The 20,775-nt window shown below is 34.9% G+C and overlaps 1 protein-coding gene across 3 annotated transcripts in view; it reads left to right on the top strand.

The window, feature by feature from the left end:
• Positions 1-15,408, top strand: part of LOC136040538 (methylmalonic aciduria type A protein, mitochondrial-like) — a 198,466-nt gene extending 183,058 nt beyond the window's left edge. For all 3 annotated transcript variants that reach the window (XM_065724726.1, XM_065724724.1, XM_065724725.1), the window contains one exon: positions 15,167-15,408. In XM_065724726.1, coding sequence (XP_065580798.1) covers positions 15,167-15,286 — 120 coding nt within the window. In that variant the 3' untranslated portion in view covers positions 15,287-15,408. The remainder of the gene's footprint in view (positions 1-15,166) is intronic.
• The last annotated feature ends 5,367 nt before the right edge of the window (positions 15,409-20,775 follow it).

Here is a 20,775-nt window from a genome sequence, read left to right as displayed (position 1 = left end):
CGTTTGACATTAAAATCAGCGGACGTCAACTTCGGAATTTTCGTAATGGGGCCAGTGAAAGTAAAAAACGAGGTGTCTTTTGAACATAATACAGTTTTAAAAGACCAGAATACCAAAAGGTAACACTTTGTTCTTCTAACATCATTATTTTTCAAATTTCAAATCTACTTTATCTTGCCTTAGTATTCGTGTCAATTACGAAAATAACTGCGGAGGTCAAAAACAAAACAGCAGAGGTCCAAAATATTCTTACGAAGCAATGCTTGGTGAGGGGTGGTAATATTTAAAATTTTGGACTAGTAAAGAGAACTAGTAAAGAGAAGCTAAAAGAGATCGGGGTTTTGACGCTAGTGCTGCTTAGTAAAATACCTCTGATCAAACAGTTCGTGGTAACGAACTGTAAGTAAAGAGCGACCCTACTCAATAGTAGCCGAAACTCTAAAACACGGAATTTTAATACCAATAGATAAATCAAACGAATTGGAGTTTTTTGCTGATTTCAAATGTGTGTTTTATTAAGTTTAATCTTACCCATCAAAGATGACGAGCATAAGAAAATTTACCGGATTTTTGAAAGAGGGAGAAACGACCCCTAAAAGTCACAAAATCTTAATGAAAAGTGCACCATCAGATATGACGTATCAGAGAACCCTACTGTAGAGGTTTCAAGCGCCTACCTGAAAAAATGTGGGATTTTGTATTTTTGCCAGAAGAACGGATACGGATACGTATTTTTTCAGGGATGATCGTATCGACCCAGTGGTCCTAGAATATTACTAGAGGGCTCATTTGAACGGAAATTCAAAGTTCTAGTGCTCTTTTTAAGTGATCAAAAAACAACTGAAAGTAAGGAGCAACATTAAAACGTAAAACGAACAGAAATTCTCACGTATATGAGGGGCTACTCCTCCAAAACACCTTGCTCTTTACGCTTAAGTTTTAATTCTTTCCCAATTTTTCAAGAAAGACTCCTGAAACACTATGTTCGTTTAACTAAAAAAATAAGAAGCTTTTTTTAAGGTACTAAAAAACTTTAGAGTAAAGAGCGAGACGTTTTGGAGGAGTAATCCCCCTCATTTATGTAATACTTTCTGTTCGTGTGGCTCTTTACCTTCAGTTGAAAAACTGGATTTTTATTTATTTTGTCAATTGAAAGGGTAACTAGAAGTTTTTTGACCTTACTTTCCTGATATCATACTTCAATCCGAGCTCTCAACGAACGCACAGTAGTTGTGAACATCAGTAGTTGTGATCCTCTGAATGTTGCTCACACGCCGACTAAAATAGTCATCTCGTCCTAGTTGGTCTTGTGCAGTGAAAAATCCTCCTGTCAGGTAGAAAATAGGTTCAACAATGTTCCTGGTCACAGTTTATGTTATGATTGATGAGATGTGTGACCTTTCACACATCACATCTCCCTCATTTATGTGATGTCAATCCCTTCATATAGTTTAAGAGGCCTGTTATCAAGATTCATCATTATCTTCTTTATCTAATATTTTAGTATTAACAAAGATCTAATCAAACAGTTCGTGGAAACGAACTGTAGTAAGCAGCGACCCGGCTCAATAGTAACCGAAACTCTAAAAAATGGAATATTGATACCAATAGTTACATAAAAAAATCGCATTTTAATACGGATTTTAAATATATAACTTTCATCAAGATTAGTCTTACCTATCAAAAGTTGCGATCCTGAGAAAATTTGCCTTATTTTAGAAAATAGGGCAAAACACCCCCTAAAAAAGATACAATCTTAACGAAAATCAGACCATCAGATTCAGCGTATCAGAGAACCATATTGTAGAAGTTTCAAGCTCCTATCTCTAAAAATGTGGAATTTCGTATTTTTTGCCAGAAGACAAATCACGGATGCGTGTTTATTTGTTGGTTTTTTTCAAGAGGCCTGGTGGCCTCTTGCCACCAGGCAAGAGGCATAGGTCACTAAATATTGTTAAAAGAAACAATATTCTGGTTAGAAAAAATGAATGATCTTAGGTTTTTTTCTTATGCCCATTTCTTCTATTTGTTTAATGTCCTATTAACGTGTTTCCTAGCGTATTTAGAGAATTACGAAGCTATTTATCTCAATTCAAAATTTTAAATATATTGTTCTTGCGCTGCAAGGTTTTTCTTCTTGTCATTCTAACAAAACATAACCTATACTTAATATTATCGTACCATAACTAATCTCTATAGTGCATGAGTTATATAGTAGTCATTATTGTAATCAAACAGTTCGTGGTAACGAACTGTAGTAGGGAGCGACCCGGCTCAATAGTAACCGAAACCCAAAAAACAAAATTTTGATACCAATAGTTAAATCAAAAGAATTGTATTTTAATGCTAATTTTAAATATAAGTTTCATCAAGTTTATTCTTACCCATCAAAAGTTACGAGCCTGTGAAAATTTGTCTTATTTTAGAAAATAGGTGAAAACACCACATAAATGTCACAGAATCTTAATGAAAATCACACCATCAGATTCATTGTATCATAGAACCCAACTGTAGAATTTTCAAGCTCCTATATACAAAAATGATGAATTTTGTATTTTTTGCCAGAAGACAGATCACGTATGCGTGTTTTTTTTTCCAGGGGTGATTGTATCGACCCAGTTGTCACAGAATGTCGCGAGAGGGCACATTCCAACGGAAATGAAAAGTTCTAGTGCCCTTCTTAAGTGACTAAAAAATTGGAGGGTACCTAGGCCCCTCCCACGCACATTTTTTCCCCAAAGTAACTAGATCGAAATTTTGAGTTAGCCATTCTGTTCAGCTTAGTCTAAAACCTTAGTCTTAATAACAACATCTTTGGGGACGACACCATCTCACGTATTTAAGGGGGTTCGTCTTCTGCACAATACCTCGCTCTTTACGCTAAAGTATTTTGAGTAATTTCAGCTATTTATTCTACGGCCTTTGTGATTCAGAGGTCATTCTTAAAGAACTGGGACAAAATTCAAGCTCCCTTTTGTTTTATCAAAATCATCCGATCAAAACCATGAGAAAGCTATTTAGCAAAAAAAAAAAAATGAATGTACAAATTTCGCTTTAATTATTCATGTGTGGTGAGCCAAAATCAAAACATCCATTAATTCAAAGACGTTCAGAAATTAAATACAAAACAAGTTTTTTTTTTTTTAATGCAACTAAGGAGCGACATTAAAAATTAAAACGAACAAAAATTGTTCCGTATATCAAAGGGTTGTCCCCTCCTCAACGCCTCGCTCTTTACGTTTAAGTTTGACTCTTTCTCACAACTCTACTTTTTAAAACAATAAAAACTCCTTACTTGCAGTTAAAAAAAACTTTTTTTTTAATTAATCAATTTAATCCTTCTAATTTATTTAATCTATAGGCTAGTATATAAAAAAAGAAGAGAGAGATCTAGACATAGTAGCTTACTCCTAAATCGCTCTAAATACATTATGGACAGAGAAACAGTATTGGAGCTTCGTCCATTCCAGTAAGAGGAGTAAAACGCTTAGATTAATAATCAAGATGAATAAGTAAGGATAGTCGGGTTAAAAAAATTGATATGACGAATTAGAAGTGTTTACAAAACACTTTTATAGCTTTCTGGTTATACGGATAGATTTTATTATCAAAATTTTGCAAATAATATCTGCTTATATGTTTTATCTTCTTGCTTGTACTAAATCTATTTTCGTTTGTGTATTTTTCATATCTTTTCTTTTTGTCATAAAAAGGAGAAAATAGGAATCAGCCATGCAGCAGAGAAAATGTGTCTCATAATCTAGTCGTTATTTCAAGGATATTAGATAGTAAAAATAAATATTGCATGGTATCTTTGAGAGCTGCTCCTAGCTCATTTGTTGGGTTTTTAATTGATGCTTCTTTCTGTCCATGACTGCTGTGAGTTCTTTTCCTTCAAATATTCCTTATCCAGAATATTCTTCACCACGGTCGGCTTCACAGCTTGGGAACTGTGTCTGAATAATGATTCATTCTTCCTTCTTCTTCTACTGCTGATAGTACTACCACGACTACTACTAATAGTACTTCTGCTACTATGACTACTGTTAATGCTATTATTACTAGTACTGCTACTACCTCGGCTACTAATACTAATGCTAACAATAATTTAACGCAGTACTAAGGCGCCTGGAGCCAACACATTTGCGCACGCTCCTTGCTCGTCCCAGTCTGTTCAAAGCTTCGCTTTCTGCTCTATTCATGCAAGTTGCAATTGCCTTCTAATTCTTTCTCATGACCTCTTGTCAACCAATCATTTGGCCCCAGGTCAACTCATCATCCTTTATATGTAAAACATGGACTATTACAGGTTTCTTTTAAAAAGATTTAGAAGTGTATTTAGGGACCTGTTACAGCATTCCTATAGAAGCCAATCTTAATCAGGGGGAGAATTGGATATCAGATCTTTTTAAACGTGCTCACGTAAAATCTGCACTAGTTGATAATTTGTCAAAAAGTTACTCGTTCACAATGAACAACCAGGAGCTATATATTACCATAATTTTTCTCCAGATATATTCTCGGGGAGCTCGAAAGAGAAAAAAAAAATGACAGATGTGATCACCTCTGTCACCTCTGAAGAAAACTCGGTTTATTGTGCTAGAGTAGTATGATTGGATCGGTTCCATCGACTAAATTATATCTTAGATCGGTTCCATCGACTAAAGTGTTGCTGGAGCAACACGATTTTGTTTTTTTGCCTTTGACCAGAGGACCCAACTGTCAGCCCTCAAAACTTTGAATATGATATGTAAATGAGTTTCTCTTTAAAAATGCAAAATAAAACTGTAGACAGGGCCCTTAAACATGGTCTCTGATTAGGCTGTGCTGTATTCTTAAAACGGCCCTTTTCCTCTATTTTTGACATCCGATCAACGTTATTAGTTTTATAATGCTCTCTAATTACTTTGCCCCGAAAATTAAAACCTAAAATAGACAACGTTGTTATTTATAAAATTTCGGCATGTATAAGCTAATCCTATATTACTTTACCTCGAAACATAACACCTACTAATGTTTGCATGTGTACTTATTCGATTATTTGATTTTATGTCTTTAACTGGGTAATTGCCACATAAACACTTAACCAATAATTACAAAAATAGGTTTCTTTGAACGGCTACGCGTAAAATCTACACAAGTTGAGAATTTGTCAGGAAATTACTCTTTCGCATTCAACAACCACGAGATATACATTAACATAAATGTTCTCCAGAGATATTCTCAGGGAACTCATAGGAGCAAAAATTTAAAAATAAATGAAAGAGTAATGTGAAACCTTGTAGCAACCCTAGATCGATTCTATCGACAAAAGTGTTGCGGGAGCAACATTTAGATTTTTTTTTTCTTTGACCAGATGAAGCAACTGTCAACCCCCAAAATTGTAAATATCCTATATCTTAAAAACAAGTTGTTCCTTAAGCATGAAAATAAATATGTAGACATGGTCGTTCAACATAGTCTCTCCGTAGGCTACTCTGTATTCTTAAAACGAACTTTTTCCACTATTTTCGACACCCAATCAGCGTTGTCAGTTTTATAACGCTCTCTAATTACTTTACACCGAAAATTAAAACCTAAAACAGACATTGTTGTTATTTGTAAAATTACAGCATGTACATGGTAATCCTTACTTTACCACGTTAACGTAATTTTACGTACGTATATTTTACGTTACTTTACCATGAAACGTAATACCTATTAAGGATTGTGTCGATTCTACGTCTATAACCGAGTAATTCCCGCATAAGCAAATTACCAGTAATTGTAAAAACATGTTATTACGTTTCATTATTCTTTATAACAGATACGTAACGAACTGCATATGGCAGATTTTTGCTATTCCAAAAGGTGCCAAAAATTAATAAGAGATAGACCAATTAGCAAAAGTATGTGATGCCTAGTCCCTGAAAATGAACAGTTTCTACTATGATTGCTAAAAAGTCATTTTTTTATAGGGAAGAAATCCTATATTATTTCCAGCCTGCTGTATGTACCCTCTTAAAAGAAAAAATTGATCTGACCCAGACACTTTAGTGAGAAAGGTAGGTGGGGCTCAGGGGTGATAGACGCTTCTGAAAATCTGTTTGCTTTCTTTTCATGTCCCAAAATTATTTGTTCGATAGATTTTACAGCCGGCGGAGGTTGGGGAATGGGAAGATGCCACAGAAAACCAACATTTTCATGTCCTATTGGTTTAGTGCACTTGCCCCCTAAACTTCAAGCTGACAAATAAAATAGATCCTTGTCTATCTATCGGCAGACAATTTGCTGCTGGGAGGTGGTCATGGAGGGTTCAAAGACCGACTCTTTGCCTACAATCACGCTAGTTTAATTTTATTGCTTGACTCAGCAGTAAGCAACTTAAACGAAAAGAAATTACTCCGTATATGAAAGGGGCTGTTCCCTCCTTAACGCCCCACTCTTTACGCTAAAGTTTGACTCTTTCTCTCAACTCTACTTCTTAAAACAGTAAAAAATGAACTTCTATATTCGTATGTTTTTATTATGTATATGAGGGGGTTCGCCCCCTCGTCAGTACCTCGCTCTTTACACTAAAGCTTAAATTTTGTCCAAATTCCTTAAGAATGACCCTTGAATCACAAAGACCGTAGAATAAATAGTTGAAATTAGTGAAAATACTTAAGCTTAAAGAGCAAGGTATTAGGTGGAGGTGAACCCTTCATGCGCATCATAATTTCTGCTCGTTTTAAGTTTTAATGCTGCTCCTTACTTTCAGTCGAATAAAATTTTCATATTTATTTTTTCATTTTTTTTTTTTAAATAACGCTAGAAAATCCTAAGCCCCCTTCATGGAAATTTTCTTCCCCCTTGACAAATTCCTCCATGGAAAGTTCCCCCCACATAACCCTTTCACCTCAACCCCCCCCCCTCCACCAACCAAAGACGTCTGTACACTTCCCAATAACCATTACTGTATGCAAGCACTAGTCAAAGTTTGTAAGTTGTAGCCCCTCCCATGGGGACTGTGGGGGAGCAAGTCATCCCTAAAGACATAGTTATAAGGTTTTTCGAATATACTGAATAAAATGGCTATCTCAGAATTTGATCTGGTGACTTTGGGAAAAAATGAGCGTGGGAGGGGGCCTAGGTGCCCTCCAATTTTATGGTCACTGAAGAAGGGCACTAGAACTTTTCATTTCCACTAGAATGATTCCTCTTGCAGAATTCTAGGACCACTGGGTCGATACGATCATCCCTGAAAAAAAAAAAAAAAAAAAAAAAAAAACAAGCAAATAAATACGCATCCCTGTTGTGCCATCTGGCGAAAAAATACAAAATTCCACATTTTTGTAGATAGGAGCTTGAAACTTTTACAGTATGATTTTCTGATACGCTGAATCTGATGGTGTGATTTTCATTAAGATTCTTTGACTTTTAGGGGTTTTTTCCCCCTATTTTCTAAAATAAGGCAAATTTCCTCAGGCTCGTAACTTTTGATGGGTAGGACTAAACTTGATGAAATTTATATATTTAAAATCAATGTTAAAATATAAATCTTTTGATGTAAGTATTGGTATAAAAATTCCGTTTTTTAGTGTTTTGGTTACTATTGAACCAGGTCGCTCACAGTTCGTTACCACTAACTGTTTGATTCAAGACGTATATTTTGAGATCTAAAATTATCTTTGGTAAAAAGAAAAAAAAGACTTTTTAAGGCTTGAGATGTGTGAATTATGAGGGAAAATCTATTTTGAAAGGTGAATAATCGGACGTGCCCTTGTTTTGCACCCCCTCTCCTCCCCGCCTCTAAGAAGATTTTGTTTTTACCCTATTACATAAAAAGGAAAGGTGTCTAAGGCATCATAACGAAAGGTACCATAATTATCTGGCTTATATATAAAAACAATGGCTTTATATATATATATATATATATATATATATATATATATATATATATATATATATATATATATATATATATATATATATATATATATATATATATATATATATATATATATATATATATATATATATATATATATATATATTTATATTTATATATTTATATATATATATATATATATATATATATATATATATATATATATATATATATATATATATATATATGTTTGTATTTGTGTGTGTGTGTGTGTTTCTGTGTGTCCTGTCTACGTGTGTTTTCGATTCTGTAAAACCTGTTGTCCAGCTTATGGAGATGGTATTCTTTTGATTAGCAAGATTAGAAAGAGCCTTTCTCTCTCTGCATTGATTGTTATCCCCAATTTTCGATACATAGGACCGTCACTTAACCTATCAAAGTTTGGGTATCTTATCATTTAATAGTAATAATACGAACCCTCTCGTCTATTAATCCTTCTCTATACTTTTGACTTAATCTTTTCTGTGGTTAGGAATAACTACTACTATAACAATAGAAACAACTATTATTATAACTTTACAATCTTCTTGGACTTGCGCCGTCGCTGATTGCCATAATAAAATTATTTTTATGTATTCTAAAATTATAGCTTGCCGAAAGAGATATAATAAGAAAGCTTTGACTAATTGATATTCAATTTTTATTGAATTTTCGTTTGTTTCGTGAGTTTACCTTATCCTTCGTAACAAAAATATACATTCAATCCAATCATATTATTACCGTTTTCTCTTTTGATTAATGCTACCTTGACGGTTTAGAAATTGAAACCTCATATTTTTATCAAAACCTCATATTATTATCAAATCCGCAATTACGGACTTCTTTGTCTTGAACTGTTTTCATTCCATTTTGTTTTGTTTTTTTGTTGTTTTTTTTTGTCTTTTTTTGTATTGAGTAACGAGTAAATTATTATTAAAGATTATAAAAACGTAATAATATTTCTAAAATAAAAGAAAAATAAATAAGGAGCGATTGAAAAATTGCAGTGTTGTTTTCGGAATCAAAAGATGAAGCTTTGTAAGAACAAGAGGGGATCGATTTGACTTTTCTGATTTGTAATACACATCTTTCTAATCTGAACTTTTTAAGTCCAATATTTAACGTCGGCTCTCAGGAAATGTCTCCAGCAGTCTGTGGTTTCTTCAGTCGGATGGAACCATTGGGATGTTTTTTCCATGTTCCTTCATCCGTCCTCTACTGATGCTAAGAGATTCCTTACTGGATGAAATGAGAACATAAATTCTTAGTTTCAAGAAAAAGCACGCTTGAATGGCGTTGCTACGTGCCATATTCATATTTACAAACGTAAAAGCACTTAGATCCTCTTGGTAATTAGTCTCTTAAAGGGGGGATTGGTACATCAGATATGGAAGTTTCTTATTACAGATAAACTATCAATTGATTTCGTCTAGTGAGAGCTGATCCGGCACGAACACAGGAATTTGAGTGGGCAATAAATTAAACCCAACGTGAAGATGGCCAGATTATTTTAAAACGCTGGAAGGCCGGTTTCGGGGAGAGCATGATCCCAAATCTCCAAACTTGTCCCTCCATGCAAGGGTCTGTATTTGGTTTTGGTTTGATATCTCAAAGGTGCAAAAGTATAAACTTCCTCAAGAAACTTTTCACAGGCCCTTATACAACCGATCAGGCTTGATGGAGTCTAGACTATTCATACTATTCGGACTACAGACTTTTCAGACCATTTATAAGACGGCGTATAAACTTCAGCTTTTTTACCAGCCTTTTACTTTTTTTGACCAATTGTCTTTTTCTTGTTTTTTTTTCAGTCTGACGTTGGGTAAAAGCTCTCTCTTGTCTCTTGGTTTAAATTCTTTAAATAACTTAAATTTAAATCTTGAATTTCAAATGAAATTAAAAAAGCAACCTTAAAACTTAATCCGTAATAAATAATCCCATTTACGGGAGGGGGGTACCGACCCCTACAACTTCACCTCATCATAAAGTCTTACTAGTACCTTTCTAGAATTAAAACTAGACCTATATAGCCAGTCAGTAATTGTAAGGGATTCTTATATAACCGATATTTTTCACAAAATTGTGTTCTATATCTGTTTTATTTAAAACAAGTTTCAATTAAAATAGCTCTTTGATTTTCAAAGCAACATAATAAAAAAGAAAAATAGAATATCAAAAGTAAATGATCTGGTTCATTTTTCTCAGGGAAAGGGTCCTTTAGACAAAACTACTTATTGTAACCTATTGTACCTTCCTGCTATCTCTACAAGTAAGGATAAGAATCTACTTTTATTTAACACTCAAACACTTTTAATATTCTCTTTAATCTCTGCTTTTAACTCATTCCTGCACCACAGCTAGATTTTTCACTCTCTATTTAAATGCTAGTTTACGGTTGCTGATGATACTCTTTCCAAGAGACATTTTATTATTCGTGCATTCTTCGTATTCTTGCGTATTTCTTATTTTTCCTAATGTGCAAAAATTTCATTGCCTGTTTTTTGTGTTATGAAAGAGACATACTCTCCAATGCTGATATAATCGACATTTTGGGTTTGTGGAAGATTGGTCTTACAAGAGAACATCTGGGCGTTTCCATATCAATACATGACTTTAAAGCAAGAACTTGAAGACGCTTTTATCCAATCTCTTGAGGATAGTTCGTCAAGATGACGAAAGAAGAAAGTAAATAAAGTCAAGAAACTTCACAAACTTCAAATCAGTTAATTTTACATGGAATTCACTGCTTCGTTTCCATTGCAATCCCTCAGGGGTTCTTTAGAGGACGTGAGCCTAACCATCTAGCAAATAGACAGGGTTTCAATTTTAGTGCAATTTGAGTTACACCGAAAGAGAGTTAAGTTGCTAAATATTAGCCTTGAACGAAATTAAATAAAAAAAAAGAGTTTTTTAAGTAAGGATCTGCATTAAAACTTAGAAAAGATTGATTTTGTTGACTGTATAAGCAGGGTTCCCCCCTTCTTAGCTCCCAACTCTTTGCGCTATAATTTGACGAGTACTCTACTAAAGGTATTTTAGAGTTATTTTCATTTAAGACCAACTTGTTACTACATTCCTTAAAAATTTAAAATATATTGTTTAACGCTAAAAATCGTCGCTTTTATTATGAAAGGGCAGCTGACACCCCCAGAGTTCCATACCGCACGTCTAGTCCAAACAAATTCCTCCGACCTATTGGAAGTCAGTGATTAAATCCTCTCCCTATGCTTATCTGAAGCAGTTCCCGTTGAAAGTTTTAAAATTCAACCTTGTTGTGGAACATTCTCTTTTGCTACTTGAAAAAAGACCTACCATTTTAGATTTCTAGTCGAATGACCCATTTCCCGATTATCTACGAAAACTGCTCTATTATCACGGCTTCTTAAGACAGAAGAAGAATAAAATGGTCATGCGTATCCGCAACCATTGTTCTCGAGTCTCTGTTTTTGGTTTCTCTGGCGTCTTGAATTTCGTGGTATAAGTATTGTCAACATCATACCACTTTTTGAGGCTGTTTAGCCTTTCTTTCTAAAATTGTGCAAATTTCCCAATGCTTATAACTTTTGATGGGCGAGTATAGTTTTGAGTCAATAATTTATATATATATATATATATATATATATATATATATATATATATATATATATATATATATATATATATATATATATATATATATATATATATATATGTCTTGTGTATATAATAAATATATATATTTAATATATAAATATATATATAATATTTAATATATAAATAAATATATAATATTTAATATATAATATTTAATATATAATATTATAATGATATAATATATAAATATATATATATATATATATATATATATATATATATATATATATATATATATATATATATATATATATATATATATATATATATGTATGTATTTATATATATATGTATATAATAAATAATAAATAAATAGTTTTATTGCCCATTACAACTAGACATAAAATGTCACACAATGGAGTATGAAAAGATAATAAAAGGAAAAAGGAAAAAGCACACAAACGAATGACACACAAAGTTAACAGCAAACAGTTTAAACAGAAAATAAATAAATTTAAATAAACAATACATTCAAAGGCGCAGGCTAACAGCTTGAAAAAGACTATGCTAACGATCGATTGATGAAGCAAACCGGTGCTTTCGTCTCATTACAATCATTAAAGGGTCGCACAAATTATACTTAGCTAAAATTCTAGTGTTACGTGTCCAAGGTGGTGAACCCAAAATATACTTGGCATACTTAAAGAAGAGGGATCTGATACGCTTCTTATCCCTAATCAGTAAAAACAATCCAAAAAGGCGAAAGCGCTAGCAAGTGAGGGGATACACAAGCATTATATAAACGCGAGCAAATGCTGCGGTTATAACGCGCTCTACAAAATGTCAAAGCACCATAAGCCTTTCGAGCCTTTTCAACGAAATTTTCGATCAGGCCTTCACGGGCGGTCTTCATATTGTGGCCAATAGGGAGCCCAAGATAAGTCATTGATTTGGAAGAAGAAATCGCCTCATCACTGATCTTCCCCTCATAGGAAACATCATCATTGCCCTTGGGGTCAAAAACAAGTAGAACGCTTTTACTAGCATTAAATGATAGGCCAATTTTAGCATAATGAACATTTAAGATGCTAAAATTTTCCTCTATTGGAGGCACAGACCGGCTTAAGTTTAAAACATCATCAGCATAATTCAGTACTGAAACATCAAGTCCACGATAAATACAACTAGTGATCGTATGTGACTGCGCCTCAAGGACGCTATTATTATAAAGAAAAGGAGAGGTAATAGCACATTGACGAATTCCTTTTCGTACAGGAATCATACTCTCAGACAAAACAAAACCCCCATCAACAGGTACCTTATTTTTAACATGGAGCTTTCTATACATACTTTTAAAACACGTTACAATGAAATGATCAAGACCTCGAGCCAGAGCCAAAATTAGCAAATGTGAGTGTATACTAGAGTTGAAAGCTCGATGCACATCATGACTACCAAAAACTCGGGGCTTCCCAAGCTCCCTCTATTCAATGAAAAGAATTGCAATAAGGCTATGGATATGATCTCTGCTTACACCCTTTTTAAATCCAAACTGTGAATCTGGGAATAACAACATACATTTATATCATTAATCACAAGCAACTCCATTAATTTACATAAAACAGAAGATACGGTAATTGGACGGTAAGAACCACATACAGAGGGATCATTACCTTGTTTTAAAAAAGGTGTCAAAATGCCAGTACAAAAAGAATCAGGAACCAGACCCGAATTAAAAATAATCTGGTATAGAATTTCTAAATGTATCAATAGACTATTACTCCCGTGTAATAAATGCATACCACATAAACTATCGACACCACGGGAAGTCTTCTTCTTAAGCTGTAAAATCGCAGCACTTATTTTAGGCATTGACACTGTAAAACCGATATCATATGAAGTAGAAAGATTCGCATCCAACTCTTGTTCATATAGAAGTTCCAGATTTGTATCGGGCAAAGAAAACTCAGTTGCGAAATGTGATACCCATTCAGGCTCAGTGGGAAGATCACAATTAACCATGTCCCTTATAGTTGCACCTTTTGATTTTACAAATTTCCAAGCAGCACTAAGGTCATTACCAACTGACTGGTTAAGCTTCTCTACTCTACTAGACTTATGTTTTCGAAGCAACTTGATGAACTTCCGCTTAGTAAACAGTCGTACATAGTTAACTGTAGAATTTCTAGGTCGTCCACACTCACTCCGAAGTTGATGCCAGAATTTAGACCGATTACACGCTTCAAATAATGCACTATTTTCAGACCATTTAGGAATTTCAGTGCCAACTCGGACCTTACAAGAAGGGCCTGCCGAAAATTCCGCACAACGCAGTGCATGACTGATTTCTGCACAATAAATGTTCAATAGAATTTGTTTTTCACTCACCGGAATCGCTGTTTTCTAAATGAGAAGTTGATAGGGAACTCTGATCTTCTTATGACTATCATCTAAGACAAATCGGTAAGTAGATTCATCGATATCCTTCCAAGTAGTCTTAACAGTCCATTTTTTAGGTGGTCGCTTAGAGAGAATACCATTTAATTCAACACTGTTCAAGACAGGGAAATGATCAGATGCATAGACACCAAAATCAACATGAGATAGCCCCTTTGGTTTGATATCACTGGTGCAGGAAATAAAATCAAGTTTTGAAGTGGAGCCTGAAGTATGGACATATGTAAAAGGCGAATCGTTTTGGATAACATGTAGATCACTGCAAGCGGCTAGAATCATCTGGGATCTAGGAGTACCAGAGTTAGAGAGTTAAACACAGTTAAAGTCACCCATCAAAATGCAGCCTATACCGCTCGAAAAACATCCAGTAACAATATTAGAAAGTTTCGAACAAGCTGTAACAAACTTTCCTTCGGAAACATTATCTCTGTAAACAGTCGGCATATAAACTGAAATGACAACTATATTACTTCGAAAAACTATATTTTCGCTGCAACAAAAAAGTCAGTCATCTTGTATAGGGCTGGATCCAATCTAGTGCTTACAAGAACCGCCACTCCACCAGAAGGTCGTCCCCTACCAGAGTTGAGTTCAGGGGAGCAAAAACCTTACTTCCCTGAATTTCCAGAAGCCTAAGTGACTCTGCTGATAGAAAGTGTTCTTGAAGGGAAAGGATATCACTAGAACACATGAAACTTTCTAATAGGGGCATTTTTTCAACAGCACCACCATTAAGGTTCCAAGATAGTAAGTTTAGAGTGGGAGCATTCATTTCAGTAGTAGCTTTTGTGCTTCAGGACATTTAAAACTGTAGGTTGGGTGATTTGAAGACCCAGAGAGGGCGCATTTTATGGTATTCTGGCAAGGGGTGGTTTTGGTACTCAAGTGAGCACCGGCACATCCGGAGCATTTCGCAGGGTTTGTGCACGACTTAGCTGCATGGCCAAAGGACTGGCATTTATAGCAACGCATGGGTAGGAACTTGTACTCCGACAACAACAATTTTTCATAACCGAAACAGGGAGGTGACTGAATTGCCCTCCATAGACTCTCCTTTGATCAAACTCTAACTTAAATGACCGGGTTACTCCTCTATAAAAATTTAAACATTAGATTTTTGTGAAAGAAAATAGAATTTTTCTAATATTAATAATGCTTTTGGTTTAGGTTTTTTCTCGGCGACAATTTTACTCTTATGCTTTACTGTGGTTTGGCTTTCTGTTGTACTCCCAAATTCATTTATTTTAGGTTTTCCGGAGCCACCCATCAGTAAGAGCAAAGGTGCCAATATTAGAGACAGAAGTGGCCAACGGCACAAAAACTCCTGGTTATGCTGCAGATTTATTACTCCGAGAATTTTTCAAATAAGGGACTTCATTCTTATTGCAAACTTCCACTTTTCTTGTAGATACTATCTTGAGAGTTTGTGTTTACTTTTGCGAAGGTTTTATAGCGTTTATGAAATATTTTGAATATACTAGTGCATCCCATTTTTTAAAGCGATACTTTAATCCATAATTATTTTGTATAAAGATGAAAAAAACAATGATGGGGGAGGTGAAAATCAGGATTTCAGAAGTTGCAGAAGGAAATTAAGAAAAATAAATTCTAGTGTTAGCGATAATTCAAATAAAGTATAAAGTATAATAAAGTATGGATATATCGATAATTTTACTTTCGATATTCGATAATCGATATATTGATTTCGATATTTCTGATCAGTTTTTTGCTCAGATTAACTTTACAACCTCTCCTCAAAACCTTGCTCTTCGCACTAAAATTTCTTTTTGTGTTTCAAAAATATCCTTACTCCAATTAAGTGGCTCTTTTTTCAGGAATTGTTCGTACATAATTGAGGGGAAAAGTTACAATTTTTGTAAAAAACGAGGTATTGAGGAGAGAGACCCATTCCTCATACACGTGACAATTTCGGTTCGTCTTAAATTTGGATGTTGCTCCTTAGTTCTAGTTGGAAAATTGGGATTTTATTTAATTATTTTTCAAATCTTGCCCGAAATCCTCCCTCCGTGGAAAATGTTTTCTGGACATTCTCTCCTCTGAATGTGCTAATCGAAAGTTTCTCCCGCGTAAAACTCCCCTTAGAGAAGCTCTCCCGTAAATAAATACCCCCTTCCCACGAAAATCCCCCAGACAATTCTTTCAACTCCTTTGAAAATTTTCCCTAGACAATTTTCTCTTTATATCTACACATGTAAAATTAAACTGGCAAGGAGAAAGTAAGTCAAATAAAATAAATTTAGTCTATGAATTCTGGTTAATTTCCCTGTGTATGATATCCCTTTAAAAGTTCATCCCGGAAACTTCCTTTCCCATGGATAAATCTCCTCTTGAAAAATCTCCACTGCAGAAAATTCACCCTCCAAAATAATATCTGTTTACTTCCCAAATACAAATTCTAAATCTAGTCACTAGATATATTTCATGGCAACCTTTTCCCCTGGAATTTGCAGGGCCGGTCATCCCCAGAGGCATGATTGATTGGCTTTTCAACTCTGCATACGTGATTCTTCTTTGGAATTTCAGATAGAAGTTAGAAACCCTTACAGTAAGATTCACGGATATGCTGAGTCTGATGGTGTGATTTCTATCAAGATTCTTTGGCTTTTTAGGGGCATTATTGCCCTTTCTCAAAATTTATACAAATTTCTCGGACTTCCATGGCTTGTGATGGGTACATGAGACTTGAAGGATATTATATATCTGGGGTCGGCGTAAGAGCCAATTCACTTGATGTACCTATTGCTATCAAAATACTGTGCTTTGAAGCTTTTTTTTGTTATTTGGCCGAGCTGCTCTTCACTTAGAGTTTGTTGTCACAAACTATATGATTAATTGACCAGGCATGGGATCCACTCCCAGAAAGGGCATTGGTGGCGGACATGGGCGTTAATTTTATGGCAAATTTATATAGGTACCTCTGATACCCATATTACAAAACTTCCATGTCAGTTTTCATGATCAGTATTTTTTGGAACTAAAGACTTCCTACTGAAAATCTGGAAAGCTCTAACAGATGGAACTACTGACGAAGCTATCCTTGCACTGACTTCTGAAACTTCATCATGTAATCCCCATAAACTGGCTTGATCCTGTAGCGGCTGAATCTCAGGGTCTGTTATGGCACTTGCATTTGTTGATACGGATTCCAGAAAGACCAAATCCATGTCTCCTGCTATTTTACTCTCAACTTAGAGAAGATCGTGAGGGGTAATATATAATTTCTTTAAACCTGAATTGAAGCATGTGGCAATCGTGACGAGTGTGATCTGAACAAATCCTATAAGCCTAGAAGGTATTTTATCTAGCCAAGCATTTCGGATGTTCTCAGAAATAGTCGAGAGTCCTTACTAAACGTAGTTTGCGAACAGTCTATGGCAACTTCTGGATACAGCTGTGTATCAGCATAAATAAGCTAATGAATTGAATACATTATTCTTCTTCTCGATCATTTACGAAACAATTTTCTCTGTCAGATCTTTTCTGCTGGATGTTCATCGGCAGATATAAAAAAGCCGAAATAATAACGTTTTTGATATTGATATTTATGCTTCAATATTCGATGTCAATATACGGTGCGATATATCGATATCGATATTCAGTATCGGTCAACACTAGTTATGCCATTGTTTAGATCTAACTTCATACCATCACAATCTTAGCTAATTTTCAATATTTCTCAAAGATACAGAAATTCACAGAGTAGGTCCATGGCCAGACAATCGGTGTATTCTCCGAGAGAATTCTTAGTACAAGTTTTTGCTTTTCTTGTTGATTTTATCCGAAAATTTTGACACTGTGTATTTTATTTTTGCAAAGGTTTGGTACAAGATTTCATGTTGGTATTTTTTTGAAATTCTCTGTTTACTTTTGCGACGGACTTCTGGACATCCTGATATTTTTAAGTATACTAGTACATCCCGTATTTTTTAAACAATACATTTACAAATAAATGTCTTTAACTAAGGAAAAGAATCATAATGAACGGCAGAGGTTGGGGAGATAGTTGTTAAAAATCAGAATTTCAGCAATAGATTTTTGAACTTATAAGATTTCTGATAAGTTCAAAAATAAAAACTCACAGAGTTGATCCTGGGCTGCTGATAAAAACTGTTTACTAAAATTTAGACGAGGAGTTCCTTGACCACACAAACCGTAAAAAAACGAATCTGGATTTCTGACTGCACCATAGAGCTAGTTGAAAAGAAGCGCCCCTCGTTGGTAGTACAAAAGAACCCTTAAAAGCAGCCCGCAAAGCAGTTATACTGTCAGTGAAATAGGACCAAGAAAAGCACTGGTTCAATCTTGCAAATGAACAGGAGCATGTGTCCAAAATTCATAGCAGCAAGAAAATGTTTAAACTGCTAAGAGAAGCAACGGGAAAAGCCTTTTCAGCAGCTGATGCGCTGATAAAAGGGCAGGGAAACCAGTCGGTCCGAAAAAAGACGATAGGAACGCCTGGGATAACACTTTTCTGAGCTGCTGAATCCCATGAAAGCCCTATGTGGTCTGCCTTCTTACTCAGGTACTGCTAGGGAGTCTTACAATGTAAATCTAGACCCACTGAGCATCGCAGACGTACTGAAAGTGCCTAGGTGCGTAAAGAGCAATAAGACACCAGGAGAAGATTATATCCCTACTGAAATTTACAAGGCCTCGCCAACTATAACACACCACCTAATTGACCTGTTTGTACAAGTTTGAACGACAAAGACTTTACCAAAAGACTGGGAAGAATAAGTCTTCATTCCAGTTAACAAAATAGGGGACAAGACTTGCATGCGAAAATTATAAAGGCATTTTCTAAATTGACAATCCGATGAAATTCTTCTATGCCATACTATTGCATATGTTTAAAGACGCATGAGACAGGCTAATCTGTCATTAACACGCAGTCTTCAGACATCGATCTGGCTCATTCAGCAATAGAAAAACAGATATCACCAACCACAGTTTGGTGCTTTTATTGACTTCGTTGCTCCTTTCGACTCCCTCTTGAGAAGAACTATGGAAGATTGTGGAATAAGAAGGAACGTCACAGGATCTCATTGACATTCTTCGACACGGGTATATGGACACCGAGACCTGTGTTCTTATCTTGGGCAACCACGTTTTCAAGTTACCAGTTGAATTTGAAGCCAAACAGGATGTTCCCTATCGTCCCCATTGTTCAACTATACGGTAGGCTGAATAATGAATAGTGAGTAATTAATAGTTATTTTTGGATAAATGGATGGTTTTCTTCAATCCCTGACAGGCTTAGTTTTTACAAACGATGTTGTCTTGCTTCAAACCACTGTGGACGGCTTGCAGAATATGGTTGATGATGTGTCAAAGGCTGCGAAGCACATGCCGCTGCCTTCGCTATATACTCCGAATCATCAGGTGGTCTAGAATTCCCAATAGCAAAGTAAGAAGCTGTTGTGGCTATTCTGAAAAGCTATTTCTCGTCATCAAAAGTCGCCATTTCTAGCTATTTGGTCACATCTTGTGTCAACTCCATATATGGGATTGAATAGAATGACCAAGTTTTTTTTTTAACTGAAAGTAAAGAGCGACACTAAAACTTAAAACGAACAGAAATTATTGTTTCAATGTAAGGGGCTGTTCCCTCTTCAACGCCCATCTCTTTATGCTAAAGTTTTTATTGTTTTAAAAAGTAGGGTTGTGACAAAGTCAAATTTTAGAGCAAAGAGTGGGTCGTTGAACAAGGGGAGGCTGCTTTCATATACAGAATAGTTTCTGTTCGTTTTAAGTTTTAATGTCGCTCCTTGCTTTGAATTAATTCAGATTTTAAATTTGGCCTACCGTACATGAATAATTAAAACGAAATTTTCTTATTCATTTGCTTTTAATAAGGTAAAAATTCAAAGAAGACCTTGAACCATGCGGAGGTTTCCAGAGCCGTAGTCCAAGATAGGACAGAGACAGGTGGAAGATCACGGGGAAAGCTGCGACCAACTGATCAAAGTCGTTGGCGGAAGTGATTTGAAAGTATATTGGTGCTGGGCAGGACAATCCCTCGTCTGGTTCCTGATGAAAGCAACTAAGTAAGAAATGACAAGAAAAATAACAATGGCGGGGAAGGGAGATCACAGGTGGAAATGTAATTTTCACATGTTATAGAAAAAAGTTTAAACAAAAGCACGTGCAATTGGACGCTGCATTCGAATATCTAACTTCATACCATCTCATTCTTAACTAATTTAGAAAAAAATTGAAATTTTGGTTTTGCGAAAGCCTCGTAGCGTCCATGAACTAGTTTTAAGTATGCTAATGATATATTCAAGTGTATCACTTAAGTATTAAAAATACTAGTCACTTTTGAAAAACCTTGGCCCGCGCAAGTTTCAACCTTGTGATTTAATTGTAATGATTTTGTGGTAGACTACTGAACATTAAAAATACATCAATCAACGGACTGGTGCGTTCAATTCTTTTCTAATGCAAAACGATACCCCATAATTGTTTTATCTTTGTTTGTTTGTTTAATGACTGTTTATTATATTTTAATTAAAAAAAAATCCAAAAAAGAAGTTTTACAGAGAAAAGTAAAGACCATATCAAACTTAAGGTCAGAAGAAATAGAAACCTACAATAACTCAAACTCAAAACAACCAGAAAATACTATCAAAGAATAAACGAAACCCAAAACGAACAGAGATTAAGTTAACAATCATAAAAAATAAACGTACAATTTTAATCAATAAATCCTGAAACGTTTGAAACCTAAATTGAAAATGCAAATCAATCTTGAGAAGAACAAAAATCGCTACAGACAAGAGTTTGGGTATTGCCTCCTCCTCTCACTGTAAAAGTCTAAAACCTGGAGCATCATT

This window comes from Artemia franciscana, chromosome 21 (genome assembly GCF_032884065.1).
Source record: "Artemia franciscana chromosome 21, ASM3288406v1, whole genome shotgun sequence".
NCBI lineage: Eukaryota > Metazoa > Arthropoda > Branchiopoda > Anostraca > Artemiidae > Artemia > Artemia franciscana.
This window is presented reverse-complemented; position numbering and strand designations above follow the sequence as displayed.